Genomic DNA, 26143 nt, shown 5'->3' on the forward strand with positions numbered 1-26143 from the left:
ATCAGATTGTTTTTCCACCTACGTCAATTGGCCTCTGGTTGTGGAAAGATGTCGCATAAGCAATCATACCACATCTCCTTATTTTAATATGGTTACATTCTAGTATCAGATTGTTTTTCCAACTACGTCAATTGGTCTCTGGTGGTGGAAAATTGTCGCATAAGCAATCATACCACATCTCCTTATTTTATATGGTTACACTCTAGTATCAGATTGTTTTTCCACCTTCGTCAATTGGTCTCTGGTTGTGGAAAGATGTCGCATAAGCAATCATACCACATCTCCTTATTTTAATATGGTTACATTCTAGTATCAGATTGTTTTTCCAACTACGTCAATTGGTCTCTGGTGGTGGAAAGTTGTCGCATAAGCAATCATACCACATCTCCTTATTTTATATGGTTACACTCTAGTATCAGATTGTTTTTCCACCTTCGTCAATTGGTCTCTGGTTGTGGAAAGATGTCGCATAAGCAATCATACCACATCTCCTTATTTTAATATGGTTACATTCTAGTATCAGATTGTTTTTCCACCTACGTCAATTGGTCTCTGGTGGTGGAAAGATGTCGCATAAGCAATCATACCACATCTCCTTATTTTTATATGGTTACATACTAGTATCAGATTGTTTTTCCACCTACGTCAATTGGTCTCTGGTGCATGGTGGAAAGATGTCGCATAAGCAATCATACCACATCTCCTTATTTCTATATGGTTACATTCTAGTATCAGATTGTTTTTCCACCTACGTAAATTGGTCTCTGGTGGTGGAAAGATGTCGCATAAGCAATCACACCACATTTCCTTATTTTTATATGGTTACATACTAGTATCAGATTGTTTTTCCACCTACGTCAATTGGTCTCTGGTTGTGGAAAGATGTCGCATAAGCAATCATACCACATCTCCTTATTTTATATGGTTACATTCTAGTATCAGATTGTTTTTCCACCTACGTCAATTGGTCTCTGGTTGTGGAAAGATGTCGCATAAGCAATCATACCATATCTCCTTATTTTTATATTGTGACATTCTAGTATCTGATTGTTAACCCCCTACGTCAATTGTTCTGTGGTGGTAGAAAGGTGTTGCATTAGCAATCATACAACATCTCCTTACTTTTATTGGTTACATTCTAGTATCAGATTGTTTTTCCACCTACGTCAATTGGTCTCTGGTGGTGAAAAGATGTCGCATAAGCATTCATACCACATCTCCTTATTTTATATGGTTACATTCTAGTATCAGATTGTTTTTCCACCTACGTCAATTGGTCTCTGGTTGTGGAAAGTTGTCGCATAAGCAATCATACCACATTTCCTTATTTTTATAATTTGACATTCTAGTATCTGATTGTTAACCCCCTACGTCAATTGTTCTCTGGTGGTGGAAAGATGTCGAATAAGCAATCATACCACATCTCCTTATTTTATATGGTTACATTCTAGTATCAGATTGTTTTTCCACCTACGTCAATTGGTCTCTGGTTGTGGAAAGTTGTCGCAAAAGCAATCATACCACATCTCCTTATTTTTATATTGTGACATTCTAGTATCTGATTGTTAATCCCCTACGTCAATTGTTCTCTGGTGGTGGAAAGATGTCGAATAAGCAATCATACTACATCTCCTTATTTTATATGGTTACATTCTAGTATCAGATTGTTTTTCCCCCTACATCAATTGGTCTCTGGTGGTGGAAAGTTGTCGCATAAGCAATCATACCTCATCTTCTTATTTTTATATGACTACATTCTAGTATCAGATTGTTTTTCCATCTACGTCAATTCGTCTCTGGTTGAAAGTTGTCGCATAAGCAATCACACCACACCTCCTTATTTTTATATGGTTACACTCAAGTATCAGATTGTTCCCCCCTACGTCAATTGGTCTCTTGTGGTGGAAAGTTGACGCATTAGCAATCATACCACGTCTCCTTATTTTTATATGGTTACATTCTAGTATCAAATTGTTTTTCCACCTACGTCAATTGGTCTCTGGTGAAATTTGTCGCATAAGCAATCACACCACATCTCCTTATTTTATATGGTTACATTCTAATATCAGATTGTTTTCCCCTACGTCAATGGCCACTAGTGGTGGACAGATGTTGCATACGCAATCACACAAGATCTCCTTATTTTTATATGGTTACATGTTTGTATCAGATTTTTTCCACCTACGTCACTTGGTCTATGGTGGTGGAAAGTTGTCACATAAGCAATCATACATCATCTACTTATTTTTATATGACTACATTCTAGTATCAGATGTTTTCCACCTACGTCAATTGGTCTCTGGTGGAAAGTTGTTGCATTAGCAATCACACCACATCTCCTTATTTTAATATGGTTACATTCTAGTATTAGATTGTTATCCCCATACGTCAATTGGTCTCTAGTGGTGGAAAGTTGTCGCATAAGCAATCATACCACATCTCCTTATTTTTATATGGTTACATTCTAATATCAGATTGTTTTCCCCTACGTCAATTGGCCACTAGTGGTGGACAGATGTTGCATGCGCAATCACACAAGATCTCCTTATTTTTATATGTTGACATTCTTGTATCAGATTCCCCCCCCCCCCCCTACATCACTTGGTCTATGGTGGTGGAAAGTTGTCGCATTAGCAATCATACCTCATCTCCTTATTTTTATATGACTACATTCTAGTATCAGATTGTTTTTCCACCTACGTCAATTGGTCTCTGGTAAAAAGTTGTCGCATAAGCAATCATACCTCATCTTCTTTCTTTTATATGGTTACATTCTAGTATCATATTGTTTTCCACCTACGTCAATTGGTCTCTGGTGGAAAGTTGTCGCATAAGCAATCATACCTCATCTTTTTATTTTTATATGACTACATTCTAGTATCAGATTGTTTTCCACCTACGTCAATTGGTCTCTTGTGGAGGAACGTTGACGCATAAGCAATCATACCACTTCTCCTTATTTTCATATGGTTACATTCTAGTATCAGATTGTTATCCCCCTACGTCAATTGGTCTCTGCTGGAAAGTTGTCGCATAAGCAATCATATCTCATCTCCTTATTTTTATATGACTACATTCTAGTATCAGATTGTTTTCCACCTACGTCAATTGGTCTCTGGTGGAAAGTTGTCGCATAAGCAATCATATCTCATCTCCTTATTTTTATATGACTACATTCTAGTATCAGATTGTTTTCCACCTACGTCAATTGGTCTCTGGTGGAAAGTTGTCGCATAAGCAATCACACCACATCTCCTTATTTTTATATGGTTACATTCTAGTATCAGATTGTTTTTCCATCTACGTCAATTCGTCTCTGGTTGAAAGTTGTCGCATAAGCAATCACACCACACCTCCTTATTTTTATATGGTTACACTCTAGTATCAGATTGTGTTTCCACCTACGTCAATTGTTCTCTGGTGAAAGTTGTCGCATAAGCAATCATATCTCATCTCCTTATTTTTATATGACTACATTCTAGTATCAGATTGTTTCCCCCTACCTCACTTGGTCTCTGGTTGTGGAACGTTGACGCAAAAGCAATCATACCACGTCTCCTTATTTTCATATGGTTACATTCTAGTATCAGATTGTTTTCCACCTACATCAATTGGTCTATGGAGGTGGAAAATTGTCGCATAAGCATGCGCAATCCTACCACATCTCCTTAGTTTATATGGTTACATTCTAGTATCAGATTGTTATCCCCCTACGTCAATTGGTCTCTGGTGGTGAAAAGTTGTCGCATAAGCAATCATACCACATCTCCTTTTTTATATGGTTACATTCTAGTATCAGATTGTTTTCCCCTACGTCAATTGGCCACTAGTGAGGACAGATGTTGCATACGCAATCACACCAGATCTCCTTATTTGTATATGGTTACATTCTTGTATCAGATTTTTCCCCCTACGTCAATTGGTCTCTGGTGGAAAGTTGTCGCATAAGCAATAACACCACATCTCCTTACTTTTATATGGTTACATTCTCGTATCAGATTGTTTTTCCACCTACGTCAATTGTTCTCTGGTGAAAGTTGTCGCATAAGCAATCATATCTCATCTCCTTATTTTTATATGACTACATTCTAGTATCAGATTGTTTTCCACCTACGTCAATTGGTCTCTGGTGGAAAGTTGTCGCATAAGCAATCACACCACATCTCCTTATTTTGATATGGTTACATTCTAGTATCAGATTGTTTTTCCATCTACGTCAATTCGTCTCTGGTTGAAAGTTGTCGCATAAGCAATCACACCACACCTCCTTATTTTTATATGGTTACTCTCTAGTATCAGATTGTGTTCCGCCTACGTCAATTGGTCTCTTGTGGTGGAAAGTTGACGCATTTGAAATCATACCACGTCTCCTTATTTTTATATGGTTACATTCTAGCTTACATTCTAGTATCAGATTGTTTTCCCCCCTACGTCAATTCGTCTCTGGTGGAAAGTTGTCGCATAAGCAATCATACTACTTCTCCTTATTTTCATATGGTTACATTCTAGTATCAGATTATTTTCCACCGAGGTCAATTGGTCTCTGGTACAGATATTTGTAGAACTGGGCATGCCCAAAAAGACAAAGTATCGATTAATCGGGCATGAACAATTCAGCCAGTTTTATAAGTTCCGAGCACTGTTAGCAAAATGCTGCACGCTACGTAATCATGGTAATACAAGATTAATTTTAGCAAACACGGCAAAATTATTGAAATTCAAATGCATTATTTTACAACTACTTGCCTGATTATGTATGGCTTTAATTCAAGTGCACAGTTTTACAAGTTCGTGCACGATTATGCATGGCTTTATTTCAAGTGCACAGTTTTACAGCCTCTTGCATGATTATGCCTGGCTTTATTTCAAGTGCACAGTTTTGACACCTGCTTATTTTATATGGTTACATTCAAGTATAAGATTGTTTTTCCACCTACGTCAATTGGTCTCTGGTGGTGGAAAGTTGTCGCATAAGCAATCATACCACATCTCCTTATTTTTATATGGTTACATTCTAGTATCATATTGATTTCCCCATACGTCAATTGTTCTCTGGTGTTAGAAAGTAGTCGCATAAGCAATCATACCACATCTCCTGGTTTTATATGGTAACATTCTAGTATCATATTGATTTCCCCCTTCGTCAATTGTTCTCTGGTGTTAGAAAGTAGTCGCATAAGCAATCATACCACATCTCCTGGTTTTATATGGTAACATTATAGTATCATATTGATTTCCCCCTACGTCAATTGTTCTCTGGTGTTAGAAAGTAGTCGCATAAGCAATCATACAACATCTCCTGGTTTTATATGGTAACATTCTAGTATCCTATTGATTTCCCCCTACGTCAATTGTTCTCTGGTGTTAGAAAGTAGTCGCATAAGCTATCATACCACATCTCCTTATTTTTATATGGTTACATTCTAGTATCAGACTGTTTTCCACCTAGGTCAATTGGTCTCTGGTGGAAAGTTGTCGCCATCGCAATCACATCACACCTGCCTGTTTTATATGGTTACATTCTAGTATTAGATTGTTTTTCCACCTACGTCAATTGGTCTCTGGTGGAAAGTTGTCGCATAAGCAACCACACCACATCTCCTTACTTTTATGTGGTTACATTCTAGTATCAGATTGTTTTCCCCCTTCGTCAATTGGCCTCTGGTGGTGGAAAGATGTCGCATACGCAATCGTACCACATTTTAAAAAAATCCATCTAAAAGTTATATTTTGGACACGGAAATTAAAAAAAAAATAATCCTGTATTATGATATCGAGGTCAAAGGTCAAACAAAGTCACTTGAAGACAATGATGATATGCAACAATTCGTCTCTTGGATTCACTATACGTTCAGGCAAAATATCATGGTTAAAGATAAAAAAAAGTTCCTTTCCGGACATGGTTGTACAAATGAACCAACAGAAAGAAAAACAAAACTTTTGAATAATACGAAAGCGCGGAAATAATAAATTTTCTAAAAACTGGAACCCAAAACCACTTCATCGTCCTAAATATGTTATATTTGCCACTGAACCTTCAACCAATCACCCAAACCACTCCATGGTCAATGAGTAGAAACACTTTGAATACAATGTATGAGTTTTTATGGCGACTTTTCGTTGAAAAGTTTTAGTATTCGCTATTATTCATATAAATCAGCTTTGAATATTTGTCACGCAGTGGTAACATTCATGCTCCTATCATATAAATCAGCTTTGAATATTTGTCACGAAGTGGTAACATTCATGCTCCTATCATAAAAATCAGCTTTGAATATTTGTCACGAAGTGGTAACATTCATGTTCCTATCATATAAATAAGCTTTGAATATTTGTCACGCAGTGGTAACATGCATGCTCCTATCATATAAATAAGCTTTGAAAACTTGTCACGCATTAGTAACATTCATGCTCCTATCATAAAAATCAGCTTTGAATATTTGTCACGAAGTGGTAACATTCATGCTCCTATCATATAAATAAGCTTTGAATATTTGTCACGCAGTGGTAACATTCATGCTCCTATCATATAAATAAGCTTTGCATACTTGTCACGCATTAGTAACATTTATGCTCCTATCATATAAATCAGCTTTGAGTAGTCAAAACGACCAGTTCACAAATTTGACCGGTACTAAAACAAACCAACAAAGTTAAGACAACGAACCGTTGTGATTGAAATTCACAGGTCAGTCTTTCAACATCTGTAAATGAAATACAACAACGGGTTTATCATTGGTTGTTACCATCTTAAATACAACAACGGGTTTATCATTGGTTGTTACCATCTTAAATACAACAACGGGTTTATCATTCGCTGTTACCATCTTAAATACAACAACGGGTTTATCATTCGTTGTTACCATCTTAAATACAACAACGGGTTTATTATTCGTTGTTACCATCTTAAATGCAACAACGGGTTTGTCATTCGTTGTTACCATCTTAAATAGACAGGAGAGTGAATTACTTGTAAACATCTGGAAATGAAATACAGCAACGGGTTTAACATTCGTTGTTACGTCAATCTTAAATAGACAGGAGAGTGAATTACTTGTAAACATCGCGAAACAAGGACTCTTTATAACACAAACTTGATTTAATCAGAGATGTATAAACCCAAACTTACACACGCGACCACAAATCTTACGAAGTTAAGTATACCTACACTGACGACACATGAATATAATTTATCAAAGTATTCTTACATAAGCGACCAGCAAATCCTTGTACGATCGACCAACAAATCTAACGGAGCAAAGTGTTTGTTGCTCGTGTAAGTACACTTTGCTCCGTTAGATTTGTTTGTCTCTAGAGTAAGTACACTTTGCTCTGTTAGTTTTGTGTGTTGTTTGTGTCAGTTTACCTTGCTCCGTTAGATTTGTTTGTCTCTAGAGTAAGTACACTTTGCTTTGTTAGTTTTGTTTGTCTCTAGAGTAAGTACACTTTGCTCTGTTAGTTTTGTGTGTTGTTCGTGTAAGCACACTTTGCTCTGTTAGTTTTGTTTGTTGTTCGTGTAAGTTTACCTTGCTCCGTTAGATTTGTTTGTCTCTAGAGTAAGTACACTTTGCCCTGTTAGTTTTGTTTGTTGTTCGTGTAAGTTTACCTTGCTCCGTTATATTTGTTTGTCTCTAGAGTAAGTACACTTTGCTTTGTTAGTTTTGTTTGTTGTTTGTGTAAGTTTACCTTGCTCCGTTAGATTTGTTTGTCTCTAGAGTAAGTACACTTTGCTCTGTTAGTTTTGTTTGTTGTTTGTGTAAGTTTACCTTGCTCCGTTATATTTGTTTGTCTCTAGAGTAAGTACACTTTGCCCTGTTAGTTTTGTTTGTTGTTCGTGTAAGTTTACCTTGCTCCGTTAGATTTGTTTGTCTCTAGAGTAAGTATACTTTGCTTTGTTAGTTTTGTTTGTTGTTTGTGTAAGTTTACCTTGCTCCGTTATATTTGTTTGTCTCTAGAGTAAGTACACTTTGCTTTGTTAGTTTTGTTTGTTGTTCGTGTAAGTTTACCTTGCTCCGTTATATTTGTTTGTCTCTAGAGTAAGTACACTTTGCTTTGTTAGTTTTGTTTGTTGTTTGTGTAAGTTTACCTTGCTCCGATAGATTTGTTTGTCTCTAGAGTAAGTATACTTTGCTCATTTGTGTCGTTAGGTTGCTGTCTAATTGACGTATTTCGTATGTTGATGAATTTTTGTTCTTTGTGTCGTCATGTTTCTGTCTTGTTGATGTATTTCGTTTGTTGGTGTATTTTGGTTATTTGTGTCGTCAGGTTGCTGTCTTATTGACGTATTTCGTATGCTGATATATTTTTGGTTTTTTGTGTCGTCATTTATCTGTCTAGTTGACGTATATCGTATTTTGATCTATTTTTGTTCTTTGTGTCGTCAGGTTTCGGTGGCATTGACTTATTTCTTTTGTCGATGTATGTTGGTTATGTGTGTCGTCAGGTTGCTGTCTAAATGACCTTTTCGTATGTTGATGTACTTTGGTTATGTGTGTCGTCAGGTTGCTGTCTAAATGACCTTTTCGTATGTTGATGTACTTTAGTTATTTGTGTTGTCAGGTTGTTGTCTACTTGACGTATTTCGTATGATGATGTATTTAAGTTATTTGTGTCGTGAGGTTGCTGTCTAATTGACGTATTGTGTATGTTGATGTATTTTGGTTATTTATGTCGTCAGGCTGATGTCAAATTTACGTCTTTCGTATATTTTGGTTATTTGTGTCGCCAGGTTACTGTCTAATTGATATATTACATATAAGCGAACAGAAACTGATTAAACAAAAAAAGTACATATTTTGGTTTTCATATGCTAGTTTTTCTTGCTTTAAAAGTGTGCAACGTAACAAAACTGATCTTCGTGAATGCTACTTATTTGTATGAAAACTAGAGGATCTAAAGAGCCTGTGTCGCTCACCTTGGTCTATGTGAATATTAAACAAAGGAAAAAGATGGATTCATGACAAAATTGTGTTTTGGTGATGTGTTTGTAGATCTTACTTTACTGAACATTATTCCTGCTTACAATTATCTCTATCTATAATGAACTTGGCCCAGTAGTTTTAGTGGAAAATGTTAGTAAAAGTTTACAAATTTTATGAAAATTGTAAAAAAATGACTATAAAGGGCAATAACTCCTTAGGGGGTCAATTGACCATTTTTGTCATGTTGAATTATTTTTAGGTCTTACTTTGCTGTACATTATTGCAGTTCACAGTTTATCTCTATCTATAATAATATTCAAGATAATAACCAAAAACGGCAAAATTTCCTTCAAATTACCATTCAGGGGCAGCAACCTAACATTGGGTTGTCCGATTCATCTATAAATTTCAGGGCGGATAGATCTTGACCTAATAAACAATTTTACTCATTGTCAGATTTGCTCTAAATGCTTTGATTTTTGAGATATAAGCCAAAAACTGCATTTTACTCCTATGTTCTATATTTAACCATGGCGGTCATCTTGGTTGGTTGGCCGGGTCACAGGACATATTTTTAAACTAGATACCCCAATGATGATTGTGGCCAACTTTGGTTTAATTTGGCCCAGTAGTTTCAGAGGAGAAGATTTTTGTAAAAGTTAACGACGACGGACGACGACGATGACGGACAGGTGAGCTTAAAGGGCATATAGTACTAAATTGAAGTCAAATATACTATCGTGATATATGTATCTGACTTGCTAAAAGAACAAATTACAAAAAGGAAAATTTGGGTTAAAAATGGATAATAAATAAAAGATCAAATGAGTTTTGGTTGGATAATACATTTAAGTTTTATATTTTCCCCGCAAACTGGATGCATATTGTTTTAATATTAGAGTTCTTTATTGTCAATACAGTTCTTTCATGGTTTGACACAAACACACATCAGTATGAATAAGAATGCAATGATAGTTGTTGTTATTTCGTCATGTTGATGGGATATCGATACAATGTCTTGGTTTTCTCATCCTATCGGACCATATCTTTTAATAAGTGGTACCATTAGTTTGTAACTTTACTGGCGATCAACTCCGTCGATCGAATATCATTACTCGATATTGTTTGGTGTCATTGATAAAATCTTTGTGTCAATAATGAAACGTGACTCTCTGGTCTTTGATGTTAAAATGTTAACATCTTCTCGTCCCTTTTCACACATAAAAATGTCGTTTTCAGAGGGCAAAAAATATAGCGAGTTCAGCATTTCGTGACTGGACTAGACGGATTAAGAAAAAATAATACCGCTCAACTGTATCAAGGATTTGATATTTATAAATATGTGCAACCTAACTTTTTAGTCAAGATGTATTTCCCGCCGAGATATTCATTTGGCATCCAACTTTACGTTGAAGTTAGTTTTCAGACTATTATTAAAAAAAAATAACTTCCGTAAGTTTCAGTTTGTGATCAGTCAAATGTAAAAAACACCTCATCATAGATACCAGCAGCCAGATGAGTTGAGCAAGAATAGAGACAAGTGCATTAAAAAACACAAAATCAGGAATAGATAAATACATTTAGATAGATTAATTTTATTTCATATAGGGGACCCTTCATAGGCTTAGTCAGTATATTAATTTTTATATCAAATATCAAACAATTGCAATAGACAATACACAAGAATAGAAACAAAAGTGCACACGCTGAAATGTCTCGCCTTCTATACTAATCATTGATATTATGTTGATAGTGCTAAATGTAAAGCTAAGCTTTAATTAATACAACTGTCACATAAACTTAACATTAACCAAGATAACTAAACAAAAACCAATGAACCTTGAAAATGAGGTCAAGGTCAGATGAACCATGCCAGGTAGACATGTACAGCTAACAATGCTTCTATACAACATATATAGTTGACCTATTACTTATAGTTTAAGAAAAATAGACCAAAACACAAAAACTTAACACTGTGCAATGAACCGTGAAAATGAGGTTACGGTCAAATAAAACCTGCCCGGCTGACATAAAGATCATAAAATATTTCCATACACCAAATATAGATGACCTATGGCATATAGTATTAGATAAAAAGACCAAAACTCAAAAACTTAACTTTGACCACTGAACCATGAAAATGAGGTCAAGGTCACATGACATCTGCCCGCTAGATAGGTACACCTTACAATCATTCCATACAACAAATATAGTAGACCTATTGCATATAGTATGAGAAAAACAGACCAAAACACAAAAATTTAACTATAACCACTGAACCATGAAAATGAGGTCAAGGTCAGATGACACCTGCCAGTTGGACATGTACACCTTACAGTCCTTCCATACACCGAATATACTAGCCCTATTGCTTGTAGTATCTGAGATATGGACTTGACCACTAAAACCTAACCTTGTTCACTGATCCATGAAATGAGGTCGAGGTCAAGTGAAAACTGTCCGACAGACATGAGGACCTTTCAAGGTACGCACATATCAAATATAGTTATCCTATTACTTATAATAAGAGAGAATTCAACATTATAAAAAATTTGAACTTTTTTTTCAAGTGGTCACTGAACCATGAAAATGAGGTCAAGGACATTAGACATGTGGCCGATGGAAACTTCGTAACATGAGGCATCTATATACAAAGTATGAAGCATCCAGGTCTTCCACCTTCTAAATTATAAAGCTTTTAAAAAGTTAGCTAACACCGCCGCCGTAGCCGCCGCCGCCGCCGGATCACTATCCCTATGTCGAGCTTTCTGCAACAAAAGTTGCAGGCTCGACAAAAAAATCACAAAAAACATGAAATTTGAATTGAGTAAATAAGATATGGAGTCACGTAAACCATTATATTTTGTGTTTATGAACCATGCACCAGAAGCAGCATCATATCCATTATAAAAATAGTTTTTGAGTCAAGTCCTTTCTTGTGGCTGATGCATCTGAACAAATAGTATTGGTGTTCATATGCAGGAGTTACCAAGGGCAGATGCTTAAAGGATAAACATGATAAAGATGATTTCCGATTGATCTCGAGAACACAATCACCAGGTAATAATTGATACAGGAGATTGACGATTGATCTGGAGGACAAAAAGTCAAGCTAACAATAAATTGTCTGATAATGGTGATTTCCGATTGATCCCTAAAACATGATAACCAAGCATTGTCTGATAATAGTGATTTCCGATTGATCTCTAGAACATAATAATCAGATATTGTCTGATAATTGTTATTTTCAATTGATCCCAACACGGCAAGTAATCTACACACGCAGAACATTTGGTTCTGCAATGAAAACCGTAAGAGGATTTTTCGGTTGTGCTTGAGTGGAGTAATTGTCACCGCTTCAAAAGGCATGTACATTTCTAAATCTCAATTTTCTTATTCAACTGATCAAAATATTGAAAATCAGAGAATGCTATGCTGTGGTGAATACTTTAACGAAGAGATGCATGTATCATTTACTGTTGTACGTAGAGTTGAACTCCTACAAAATCAGTTGCCCCACGACAAATTGCTTAAAAAAGTGACATTTTAATTTTAAAATGATTCTATTTACAGACCTACAAGTTCAAATTAATGTTTTTTGGAGCAATGGGTATGAATGTTGTTTTTGGCGGCGTGCACGCTGTCCGGTGTTGATAGACGTCTTAATAATTCCTGAATGCGTGAGGGGAAGTACAAATGATATCTTTATATTCAAGCTATGAGTCGTTGAAACTTACCTAAATGAGGCTACATTGTTCATTAAAAAACACATAATTATTATGGTGCTTAAAAAAATTCATGAGATTGAATTATGAAATAAATTGTGGGAACCTAGGTTTAATAATATGTTTCACGAAGAATAAAAACAAAAAATGTTGTCAACGATAACCAAAAATACTGCAAAAAAATCTTTCCCTTTTCCCTACGTCTGAGAGTTTATCTAAAGCTATATTCTTCCTCAAGGTCTTCCATGTGGTCTTTCTCGTGGTCTACTACGTGGTCTTCTTCTTCTATGACTTCTTCGTTGTCTAATGCATGCATGCTCTTCCTCGAGATTAACTTGGCTTCATCGATGTTCGTGAATAATGAATTCTGTAAATCTGCCTTTTTTGTTTCGAAAATTTCGTGATTTTGGGTGAACAGATTACGTCTAATATATATAGGTGTTGAAGTTTTGATCGGCGATATACTTTTCTTAAATATATGTGGTGATCTCTGTGACGTATATTTGACGACAAGACTACTTCCAGAGGGGTTAGTTCGCTTCGAGGGCGGGGATGACTTTTATCTCCATGGCTATTTGTAGAGAGTCAATGTTAGTCCTCTTTTCCTTTTTCCTTTGAACAATGGCATTTTCTTAAATTGAACAAACAATTAATAGTTTGATTTCATTGAATCAGTGATCAGTTTTCATCTATTAATAATAAAATTAACGGTACTAATTTTCTTGCACCAGATGCGCATTTCGACAATACATGTCTCTTCAGTGATGCTCGTGGCCAAAATATTTGAAATCCAAAGCTTATATAAAAGATGAAGAGCTATATCCAAAAGGTCCAAATAGAATAGCTAAATCGTGAAAGGAATCAGAGCTTTGCATGAGGGAGATACATTCCTTAATTTATAATAATTTCTATCATTTTGTAACAGTAAATTTTAATAACACAAAAAATCCGTATTTTCATGCCAGTACCGAAGTACTGGCTACTGGGGTGGTGATACCCGCGGGGACTAATAGTCCACCAGCAGAGGCATCGACCCAGTGGTAGTAATAAAATTAACGGTACTAATGTTCTTGCACCAGATGCGCATTTCGACAAAATATGTCTCTTCAGTGATGCTCGTGGCCAAAATATTTGAAATCCAAAGCTTATATAAAAGATGAAGAGCTATAATCCAAAAGGTCCAAATAGTATAGCCAAATCCGTGAAAGGAATCAGAGCTTTGCATGAGGGAGATACATTCCTTAATTTATAATAATTTGTATCATTTTGTAACAGTAAATTTTAATAACACAAAAAATCCGTATTTTCATGCCAGTACCGAAGTACTGGCTACTGGGGTGGTGATACCCTCGGGGACTAATAGTCCACCAGCAGAGGCATCGACCCAGTGGTAGTAATAAAATTAACGGTACTAATTTTCTTGCACCAGATGCGCATTTCGACAATACATGTCTCTTCAGTGATGCTCGTGGCCAAAATATTTGAAATCCAAAGCTTATACAAAAGATGAAGAACTATAATCCAAAAGGTCCAAATAGTATAGCCAAATCCGTGAAAGGAATCAGAGCTTGCATGAGAGAGATACATTCCTTAATTTATAATAATTTCTATCATTTTGTAACAGTAAATTTTAATTACACAAAAAATCCGTAATTTCATGGCAGTACCAAAGTAAATTATAAGGATAAATCTGTGCTTTTTAATCAGCATTGATCACATTTATTGAGTCAACAAAAGTCACAAAGCCAAAGATTAAAAAAAATATTTGTCCTTCCCCTCACGCATTCACGATGTCCTCAATCAGAACCGATCCCCTCACGCATGACTTAATGAAAAAATGTAGTTTTTGGAATTATTAAGACGTCTACCAACACGTCTACCAACACCGGACAGCGTACACGCCGCCAAAAACAACATTCATACCCATTGAGATTTAGAAATGTACATACCTTTTGAAGCGGTGACAATTACTCCACTCAAGCACAACCGGAAAATCCTCTCACGGTTTTCATTGCAGAACCAAATGTTCTTCGTGTGTAGATTACCAGCCGTGCCAAGCACATGATGACCAGACATTGTCTTATACTGGTTAATTCTGATTGCATACTTTGGCAATTGTTATATTATAGTTCGTTTCAGTGTGTGTTACATTTTAGTGTTGTGTTTCTGTTGTGTCGTAGTTCTGTTATATATGATGTGTTTCCTTCAGTTTAAGTTTGTAACACCGGATTTGTTTTTTTTCTCAATTAATTTATGACTTTCGAACAGCGGTATACTACTGTTGCCTTTATTTAACTCAATATTCAGACAATGTCTGAAAAAGTCGATTGCTTTTTCTTCTGCAAACAACAACGAACATCATTTGAAAAACACAGTTCACTATATCCATCTTAATGTAAAAAGAGGTCCAACCGATTAAAAGTATCTGTGTAATATCATATGTGTTATCATAAACTTAAACTCAAAAGGTCAACACGCACACATTGCAATAGATTTGTCTCTTCATGGTTTATTGCTTGTTTTCATTTTGGTAAAAAAAATTAAAAAAAAAAATTAAAAAAAATGGCAAATATTTCAAGCAATACATTGAATTATTAAGACTATCAAACAACTACCTATATTTTTTTTAATTTTCCTTTTATTATGAATGAAATAAGACGGTGGATATATGTAAAAACAATCTGGGATAAACACATAACAAACCAATATTCCAGCCATAAAGGGGTGCCTAGATAATAAAGCTGTGAATAATATATATAGCATCAACACCTGATACCTTATGGACAAATATTTCTTATATCTTTCTCATGAAAAACAAAGAGAAAATGATTTCCTGTTTTGTCTTATGTTTCTCACGGCACAAGTTTTCTTGATTTCACTGTAAGAATAATTATATGAGTAGTTTGTTATAAGCAATATTAATATTACAGTATTTGCTGCATGTGAATATTTTTGAAAAAAAAAACAGTAATTATACAGTCACATATTGGTCAAATCTTTAACATTAGTCCAATATTTTCCACTTGGTTCACATTCTTCATCTTGCTGTCTATAGTTTTATGAATAGATAGTTTCAAACTGAATTTGATAGATTTATGTTTCTATTATAGATGATCGACTTCAAATCTGTTACTTTGGTAGACTGTGTTCTTCTTATGATATGTTTCTCTATTGTGGTTGAACTTTGATTTAGTACTCAATTTCAACTTCAATCGTCATCCCTGAAATAAAATTATAAGCTACTAATTGAACGATTGTTGTTATTTAATGTCCAGTGGCATTTGCATAATGCACATTTACTGATTAGGACAAGAATAATTTACCAAAGTGCAATTGGTATGTCATTTAATAGGTGCTCCATTTTTTACTGTCGGTTTAAAGAAGACTAAACATGATAATATTTATATTCCTGAGTTACCCTTGTTATAACTGTTTCAAATTATACTTCAAATATTTATCAATGGCAAAATCAGTAGGCGAAGTTAGAATGACTACTCATCAGGTAACGGAACGCATAAAATATATCGCAACAGGGTCTTAGCAAATCTCAACTTTAATAAATTGTTAAGTCTGCATGCACTTATATTTTAATACAAACAAGTCTTCATTTAACCTTATTCTTTTACAAACAAGTCTAGTAATGGTCATTGTCATTTCTAGGAAATCACAAAAATAGCCCAGATTATATTAATGAATATTAAACATTACATTACAGGAAAAACGAAAAAGGCTAAGAAATACAAAAAACAAAACGGTTAAAAACATATGTACCGTACCTGATATTTTATTTTCAATTGATTTCACTTCCTCTTTAGAAATAGATTTAGCCAGAATTTCCATCAGACGATCTGTATACAGCTTTGTTGGTGTGTTATGTCGATCAAATCTTTTTAAAAGGTCACTTGATATATTACTTAATTCATTGAAACGCATTTCGTCAAGTTTAAATAGCTGATAATGTTGTAATTCGTTTCTCGTAAGTCTTATGCGCTCAATATCATCTCCAATAGCTATGTCCGTATTTTTAAAATCTTGCCAACACCCTCCCCATGGCCCATGAGGATATTGTCGGTGGTTTGAATTACTTGGAACATGTTTATTAAGTTTCCTGTGTTCACTGTATAAGTATGTTATATCGCAATCACACCTTGGACGTAGATGTGGTTTATCTGGTTTTAATAGATCATATAAAACATCAGCAAAAATATTCAATGCTATCATTCCCATCTTTGTAAAATTAATTTCCTCTTCTGTGAACTGGAAAAAATATAAAAGTTAAGAATTGTGATGTAAAACACGAACAAGATAATCTACAATAAAACTTCACATAAGTTTTGGTTGAATCAATTGAAAGTTAACTTGGTCAAGTACTCACAGAAGTTTTAGCAAGAAAACAAAAACATAAACAGTTTATATAAATCAGTAAAACTAAGGAGCTGGCACCAAAGCCGAAACTAACTTTTACTCAATTGGAGAAATCTGTGATTAAAGTTTCAAAATAATTATTGACAAAATCTTGCCGATAATATTTCAGAAATAGTTTGTTTTGGTATCAATGATAAGGAAACAGTGTCAAATTTATGTTTTTTTTCTTACATAGGAAAACCATAATAATTAAACACATGTATCATTTATTGATATTTTTTAGCATCTGGTCTAACAATTCAAAACATTCATGATAATATGATTGCTTCAACTTAACTAACAGCAGTATGATGACTATCAAAGGTTCCACAAAGGCAAATGTTGAACAGAAAATAATGCCATTATTTAATGAGAAAAAGGATTTGTGTTGATGAAAAAAAAAGTAAAATCACAAAAATACTTAACTCCGAGGAAAATTCAATCGTAAAGTCCATAATCAAATGGCAAAATCAAATGACAAAACATATCAAAAACAAATGGACAACAACTGTAATATTCCTGACTTGGTACAGGCATTTTCAAATGTAGAAAATGGTGGATTGAACCTGGTTTTATAGACATGTAAGAATTCAACAATTCTATTTCAAGCGTTTGAATTTACATTCTTAAATTAATTCACATTATTTTTTGTGGAAGTCAACATTTGTTCAACTTTAACCATCGATAAAAGAACACTTAAATTTTATTTTTTTAACAATTTTTTTCTTCTTTTATTTATCATGTATATATCTAGTCATCATGGTCATTGTTCAATCTTTAATTTACTATGATATTGAATGGAAAAATGAACTTCTCCTGTTTTATCATTTCGATTTTTAGGAAATGAATATAGCACGAAAATACAATGTGGTGTTACATACCCCTGTCGAAATGGCTGTTCCTGTTGCCCTTTCATTGACATTTGAAAACTCCCTCTCACCAGCTTGGACACGGACACGTACCTCAAAACAAAAAAATGTATGTCATTCATTTTCAATAGAAATTAGTTGGTAATATTCATGAAAAGTTTACGCAGACAATTTGTCAATGTAGGTGGCACCTATTCTTTTAATCTATTTTGATAAAGATAGGTTGAATAATCGACATAGCCAAGCATGCAAGTATGTCTTAAGATAAAGATAGGTTGAATAATCGACATAGCCAAGCATGCAAGTATGTCTTAAGATAAAGATAGGTTGAATAATCGACATAGCCAAGATTGCACGTATGTCTTAAGATAAAGATAGATTGAATAATCGACATAGCCAAGATTGCACGTATGTCTTAAGATAAAGATAGGTTGAATAATCGACATAGCCAAGATTGCACGTATGTCTTAAGATAAAGATAGGTTGAATAATCGACATAGCCAAGATTGCACGTATGTCTTAAGATAAAGATAGGTTGAATAATGGACATAGCCAAGCATGCAAGTATGTCTTAAGATAAAGATAGGTTGAACAATCGACATAGCCAAGCATGCAAGTATGTCTTAAGATAAAGATAGGTTGAATAATCAACATAGCCAAGCATGCAAGTATGTCTTAAGATAAAGATAGGTTGAATAATGGACATAGCCAAGCATGCAAGTATGTCTTAAGATAAAGATAGGTTGAACAATCGACATAGCCAAGCATGCAAGTATGTCTTAAGATAAAGATAGGTTGAATAATCGACATAGCCAAGCATGCAAGTATGTCTTAAGATAAAGATAGGTTGAATAATCGACATAGCCAAGCATGCACGTATGTATTAAGATAAATATAGGTTGAACAATCGACATAGCCAAGCATGCACGTATGTCTTAAGATAAAGATAGGTTGAATAATCGACATAGCCAAGCATGCAAGTATGTCTTAAGATAAAGATAGGTTGAATAATCGACATAGCCAAGATTGCACGTATGTCTTAAGATAAAGATAGGTTGAATAATCGACATAGCAAAGCATGCACGTATGTCTTAAGATAAAGATAGGTTGAATAATCGACATAGCCAAGCATGCACGTATGTCTTAAGATAAAGATAGGTTGAATAATCGACATAGCCAAGCATGCACGTATGTCTTAAGATAAAGATAGGTTGAATAATCGACATAGCCAAGCATGCACGTATGTCTTAAGATAAAGATAGGTTGAATAATCGACATAGCCAAGCATGCAAGTATGTCTTATGGCTATGTATGCATATTAGTAAAACAAGTTAGATTTCTCTTCAGAGATGAGTTACCTCATAAAACTGGAAATTAGTGTACAATTTGGAGTTTAGTATGGGGTTCATTATCACTGAACCAGTATATATTTGTTTAGGGGCCAGTTGAAGGACGTCTCCGGGTGCGAGAATTTCTCGTTGCATTGAAGACCTGTTGGTGACCTTCTGCTGTTGTCTGCTCTATGGTCGGGTTGTTGTCTCTTTGGCACATTCCCCATTTCCATCCCAATTTTATTCCTATAAGTTTCATACAACTCAAGGAAATGTTTGGTTTTTTTTTACATTCAGGGACGAAGGTAAAAGTCGCAAAATCATAGAAATAGCCTACTCGGTCAGTAATGCTAAAATGCTAAAATGTGTAAAATGCTCAGTTAAGAGTATCATGATTTTATAACATGAATTGTCTCAATAGTTTGCATTTTGATGGAATAAACTATTACAAAGCATATAGTGTCAATCCAAAGACAATTGCTCGATTTGATGAATGCATGATATTTTCTCAAGAATTTGTTTTAAGTAAAATAAGTAATTGACATTGCACTTTATGTAATACTTACTACTAGTTATACAAATATGCTATACAATAAAATAATAGATTGTTACCTTGGTGGATTGAACTGTAGTTTGGGTTTGACTTGAGCTTTCGATTTGAAGATTAGATCTGGGAACATTTTCAGAACTCTGTGACAATAAAAAATATGTTTTAAACAAAAGTTAATAACCACTATCGGTTGACCACTACTACCTTATATTTAATTAAAACATCACTCTACTTAAATCTATGAATTATTAATGAAAATATATAATTAAATCATAAATTTTATGTGGTGAGAGCAAAGCTTTAACCCAATATAGAATTTACTTAACCCATATATATCGAAATCTAACATGACGTCCATTATACGCTTTGAGCATGTTGAGTACACACCCGTGGTAAAATATGAATATATTGTTCGGGCGGTTCCGATTGTACTCCCACGTCATATGTTTTTTTTGTGACATGCAAGTTATTAAGCTATCATTTAAGATCATTCAAACCTATCTAAATACGTTATTGTAATAGTTAAAGCATGCCACTAGTTCCATTTGCTCTGTTCTGTAACGTCTTAATAGTGCGTTATTTATGGGAATGGCATTTTTTCCTTCACCGAGAGCGCCTCCATCAAAATGAATGGCCATATTCGTCCTATTAGAATAGAAATAATTCATGGGGGCTTGCTTTTATACTGACTTTACCACGGGTTTGCCCTTTATGCTGATATTTCACTCTCACTGTAAAATATTCAGCATAAAGAGCCAATTAACCCGTGGTAAAATTAGTATAAATTCAAGCCCCTATGAATTATTTCTTAAATAACAAACAGTAACACACTGACCTGTTAAAGTGCAAATAATATTTTTATCACTCAATAACTATAACTTTAGTACCCAGGAGAAAAGCAAGGAAAACTTTCATAGGATATAGGTAGATTGAAGGACTGAAAGATAGTAACCAGTGTACAATATAATTACACATTTTCTATATAGAATACATATAACATGTAAAATATGAATAAATCTTTAACTTACATCAGATGTTTTATGTTGTAGATCTAACCATTCACCAGTGAAGGTGTGTATAGTAGTACATGTCTTACAATAATATATGTTTTCCTGATCTTCACTTAAATCAAATGATCCTGTCACACACTCCGGTTTTGTTTGGCCACATTCCCACTTCAACTCAAATCTTACATTGGACATCTTGAATCTTGTACTTATTAACTTGCTTATTTCCTCTGTCACAAAGTCTGCAATGTATTTGAACAAACCTCTATCAACAGTGACTTGCTTCCCAAACTGCCAAATCTGAATTTGAATAATATTTGGACCTTTCATAATAAGTAATTTTCTCAATTTTGTCGTTTTCTGTAACTCAAAGACAGCTGAGCTTCTGAAAAGAGTAATTTGTCTTTTCTGTTCCTTAGTGACAACTTCTGCAACGTTATATTTCCTGCACAGTGACGCAATTAAATGATTCATTAAATGAGGTGGTAGAAACCTAAACACATAACACAACCAGGTAGACTTAGTACATATGTTTTCCGTCACATTAAACATTTTATATATATCACATTCGGGTTCTGATTTAATCATACAAGGTAGATAATAGAGAGGTTTGTCATCACCAGCATCTCTTTGAGTTTCCGATGTGTTAGGACGTATAATGATATCAAATTTCTCCATTACATTCAGGATATGATCCTTGTGTTTGGAAAAAATGCTTTCACTTTTTCTAAATATGTCGTCTAAAACCTCGCTATGCAATTTGCCTCTACTATACAATTCTTTCCATTTGTTTTTATTTCTTATACTAATAGCACTAAATTTTTTGGCTGTGACAATACATCTAAAAACATCAGACAACCACTGTGTGTCTAAAATAATATAAGAAGGAAGATCATTGAAATAAACTAAGGCTCTGATCTCATGGTGAAATTCCAGGAACAATCTAAGTTCTTCATCATTAAGTGGCTGAGGTGTATCAATAGCAATATTCTGAATTTCTTGAAAGGAAATAATAGGTAACACCTTCTTCTTTTCTTGAAGTCGGTTTTCAAGCTGAATAAATTTTAAAGGATAATCTGTATTCCATGTTCTCATTGTTCTTGCTAAATGTAGGATGTTTTCTCGTATTTGCTGGAATACACTGGGATCATCTTTTGTATTGGAAATGAAGTATTCTTGCCTGATATGTCCTAATTCATCGTCTGAGATATTCTCTGTATACTTTAAAATATTTTCTTTGCATGCATCATCAATCTAAAAAAAAATAATCCTCTTATCTTCGTACATGCATGATGGGTTTATTGTACGATATCATATTTCAGAAATTGTTGAAAGATCTTAATATATAAACTATTAAAATGGATTGCTTTTCCTATAAACACTTTTAACCTTACAATGTGATAAAGCTTGCATTTATATATTGTCAATGTATGTCATATGTGTTGGTCTGGTGAAACAGTAAAACAGGTATCTGTACAAATAAACACTTTGCTGTATGGGCTTTTCTCATTGTTGAAGGCCGTACAGTGATCTATAGTTGTTAATTTCTGTGTCATTTGGTCTCTTTTGGAGAGTTGTCTCATTGGCAAACATACCACATCTTCTTTTTTATACAAACATCTGACAACATTTGTAATTTCCAATACCTCTTCTACATCACAGATCAAGGCATCTTTCCAAGTACCAACAATAACTATCGGTGGATCAAGATCATCTGATGTTCTCTTGTTGACATCAGATTTATTTCTGTCCTCTTCCAATCTACTGTAACAGTGTATTGAATCCATCCATAATTGGAATAAATCTACAAAGAAATGTGTATAACATGTATAAAGAATTCATATCACCATTCATTCAAGTTTAATGTCATAAATGTGGTATGATGGATAATGAGACAGCAATTCACCAAAGATCAACAGACAAGAAGATAAACAGCTAAAGGTCACTTTTCAACATTTTCAAATTATAGCAGATACCAGCAATGGAGGAACGAATTCACAAAAAAATAGTTCTTACAAGATAACAAGTTGTCTGGCTTAAAAATAACATTTTATTTTCGGCTTTTATAATGGACTGTGTCAATCATTTTCTACTATTAATTGATTATTGACCTTTTTATTTACTGTTTCTATTTTACTGTATCATCAAAATCATTGCCAAAGAAATTATTCCGGATGTAATTTAAGTGCATTGTTCTATCATGGGAAACAAGTTATGTATACTGTCTCTATTTGTCTGAAAATGTCTTAATTTTGTTTGAGTCTGTCTTACTAATCTTGTGCGTATGAGGCGCTTTTCTATATAAACATGATTAACCTTCATAAGGAATGCTCAAATTCAAAGATTCGAAAGCCAAATGTATAAGACCTCAACACGTTCAAAGCTGTATATCCAAAAGGCACTAACTTAATAGACAATTTCATCTAAAGTCAACTTAGGCTGATGGAATTGGAACCTTAATTATTTCTTAATTTATCAAAATTGAGGAAATTCTCAGTCAGCCCTTAAATTCACACAAAAAAAATCCCAGTTCAATGGTTTACAGCACTCGAAAATATTTAATTCATAAATAAGTCATGAATTAAGAGTTTTAACATCTTACTCTGAGAAAACCTAATAAGCAATATCTATGGCATTTGTTGGTAAAAGGTTTTATTTGATCTTGACCTAATTTTCAAGTTTGTTTCTAAGAAACTATAAGCAACAAATCAACTATATTTTGTGTATCCAATGATTGTTAGGTGCATATGTATTTTGGTTTATTTTATCTGACTTTGGCTTCATGTTCTTTAATTATGTTGAGTTAATGTGATACCTGTAGTAAAACTATGTATTCAGATATTTAGGACGATGAACATAAAATCAATGAACCTGCGAGACATTTCAGCGTGTTCACTCTTGTTATATCTGTTGTGTATCCACGTCCTGTTTGCTAACAGTTTATCATTTTACAACACTCATTGTACAATGACATTTTTCAAAGTTTTCTTGGCTTTTTTTTAAGGGAATGATAATCTATATTTGGTGTGCAGCTTCAGTATTTCCATACAACAAATAAAATTGACATATTGCATATAGTACAAAAAAAACCTTAAAATTACCACTCAACCATGAAAATGAAGTCAAGGTCAGATGTCACCTGCCAGTTGGAAATATACACCTTACACTTATTCTATACACCAATTATAAAAGACTTATTGCTTAAAGTATCTGATACCAGGGAACCTAATCTTATTCAATGGTCCATGAAATGAGGCCGAAGTCAGATGAAAACTGTCTAACGGGCATGAGGACCTTGTAATGACATTGGTAGTAATAACATTAACAGTACCAATTTTCCTGCACCACATGTGCATTTCGACAATACATGTCTCTTCAGTGATGCTCATGGCGAAAATATTTGAAATCCAAAGCATATATAAAAGATAAAGAGTTATAATCCACAAGGTCAAAAAAGTAAAGCCAAATCTGTGAAAGGAATCAGAGCTTTACATGAGGGAGATACATTCCTTAATTTATAACATGCATGTACTACATATTGTTATCCTTATATACATAATAATTAAGAGAGAAATTTCAAGAAGTCACTGAACCATGCATATGAGGTCAAGGACAAGGGACATATGACAGACGGAAACTTCATAACATAAGGCATCTATATACAAAGTATGAGCATCCAAGTCTTCCACCTTCTAAAATATAAAGTTTTAAAGTAGTTAGTTAACGCCATCGCAGCCACCAGATCACTATCCCTGTGTCGTGCTCTCTGCAACAGAAGTTGCAGACTCGACAAAAAAGGCTTACTCGCTACAACTTAACACTACCAAGCTGCAGACAAAATATCAAATCACTCCCTTTTACAGAAGCTAAGACAACTCTGTGATATATTTCTTACGAACAGACAGGGTCGAGCCATTACTAGATCTGCTTCCATCTTTGGCGACGCAGGTACAAACCGACCACAACAAAACAGACATAGTGCTGAAAGAGGTGTTTAACACCAATTAATCAATAATTCAATCAATCAATGAAATAATTATATTGTACAACTGGTATCAATGATCTTGTTTTACCGTTTACTGTTTTAAATAATCTATAGGAGGTTTAGAAATAATCTGCATAATGATAAACATTTGTAAAATAAAACTCTAATTTAAAGGCAATAAATTCAACAAGGAGTCTGCTAAATTTCACACTTTTTCACTTTCATGTTGATCTCAGAGAGTTGCATTCATAAGTTGTTTATTAAATGTCACCATCTCATCCAGCTGATCATATTTCTAATGTTTTCTAAACTATTAGAGTTGTCAGGAAAATATCTAAAAATGAATTCAGAGTAATTATTCCAACAAGGAGTAATGTGACGATTTCCATCAAGTTGATCTGTTTGTTGATCTTATCTTGCTGCCTACACTTAATTCCTCCCTGTGTTTAAAGGTTAGAAGACAATTTATCAAACAATACCACAATAAAGAAAAAAATGCAAGATTAGGTCAAATCGTCATTAAGAACACAACTTTTCCATTACTTAATTATTTATGACATTTACTTTTTTATTTCAAGATATTAAACAAACAATACAAACAAATAATTGCTAAAAATGGACATTTCAGGAGCAATGCCTGTACGAACTGTGACGCCCGTATATGACACGGAAACCAGGCGTAAAAATCATACTTTATCCTGGCGGCATTGCAGTGTTTACTGAATGCATGTCCAGGCGTCAACCAGGCGTATACCAGGCGTAAATTAGGCGTAACTAAGGCGTAAACCAGGCGTAATATAAGGCGTAATATTTAAATGAGTACGCCTGGTTCACAAAAAAATAGGCGTAATATGCAAATGAGTACGCCTGGTTTATTTAATATCCTTACATAATACTACACTTATTTTAGTTCAGTGTATTAACCCTAAGCTGTGTACTTTTGTGTATTGATACAAACTTCTGTACTGTTGCTTTTATTTCTTATTGTTTGACAAAAAACTTGAAATATTAACCATTGAAGAAGCTAATATAGAAATAAATACATTTTATGCAGACAATGGCTCAAATAAGTTTAAGTTTAAATCAGAATTATAACAACTATTTTTTCTTGAAATAGCATTTTAACTAAGTTGTTTTTGAAAATTATTGTCTTTTGAACTAATTTATAAATGATAATACTGCAATTTAACTTTAAGTAAAAGATTTTAATGTTATTTATCCAAGGATAAAGGTTTTGGGATTTCAAAAATTCTGATAGAACATAATACTTTTAAATAACTTAGTTATACTCACATTATTATTATTTACCATGCAGAACTACTTTCCTTTTATTTCACAATTTTCATTTATT

The 26143-nt window shown here is 34.0% G+C and overlaps 2 protein-coding genes across 3 annotated transcripts in view; both read right to left on the reverse strand.

Annotated features, from left to right (window-relative positions):
- Positions 1 to 26143, reverse strand: part of LOC139483476 (RUN domain-containing protein 1-like) — a 393318-nt gene that overhangs the window by 248441 nt on the left and 118734 nt on the right. The gene's annotated exons all lie outside the window — the stretch shown is intronic.
- Positions 15736 to 26143, reverse strand: part of LOC139482710 (uncharacterized) — a 384200-nt gene continuing 373792 nt past the window's right edge. For both annotated transcript variants that reach the window (XM_071266777.1, XM_071266776.1), the window contains exons 14-19: positions 22454 to 22611; positions 20829 to 22061; positions 19863 to 19940; positions 17932 to 18012; positions 16423 to 16903; positions 15736 to 15867 (exon numbers count right to left, since the gene is read on the reverse strand). In XM_071266777.1, the coding sequence (XP_071122878.1) occupies positions 15836 to 15867; positions 16423 to 16903; positions 17932 to 18012; positions 19863 to 19940; positions 20829 to 22061; positions 22454 to 22611 (2063 nt within the window). In that variant the 3' untranslated portion in view covers positions 15736 to 15835. The remainder of the gene's footprint in view (positions 15868 to 16422; positions 16904 to 17931; positions 18013 to 19862; positions 19941 to 20828; positions 22062 to 22453; positions 22612 to 26143) is intronic.

This window comes from Mytilus edulis, chromosome 7, assembly GCF_963676685.1.
Source record: "Mytilus edulis chromosome 7, xbMytEdul2.2, whole genome shotgun sequence".
NCBI classification, from domain to species: Eukaryota; Metazoa; Mollusca; class Bivalvia; order Mytilida; family Mytilidae; genus Mytilus; species Mytilus edulis.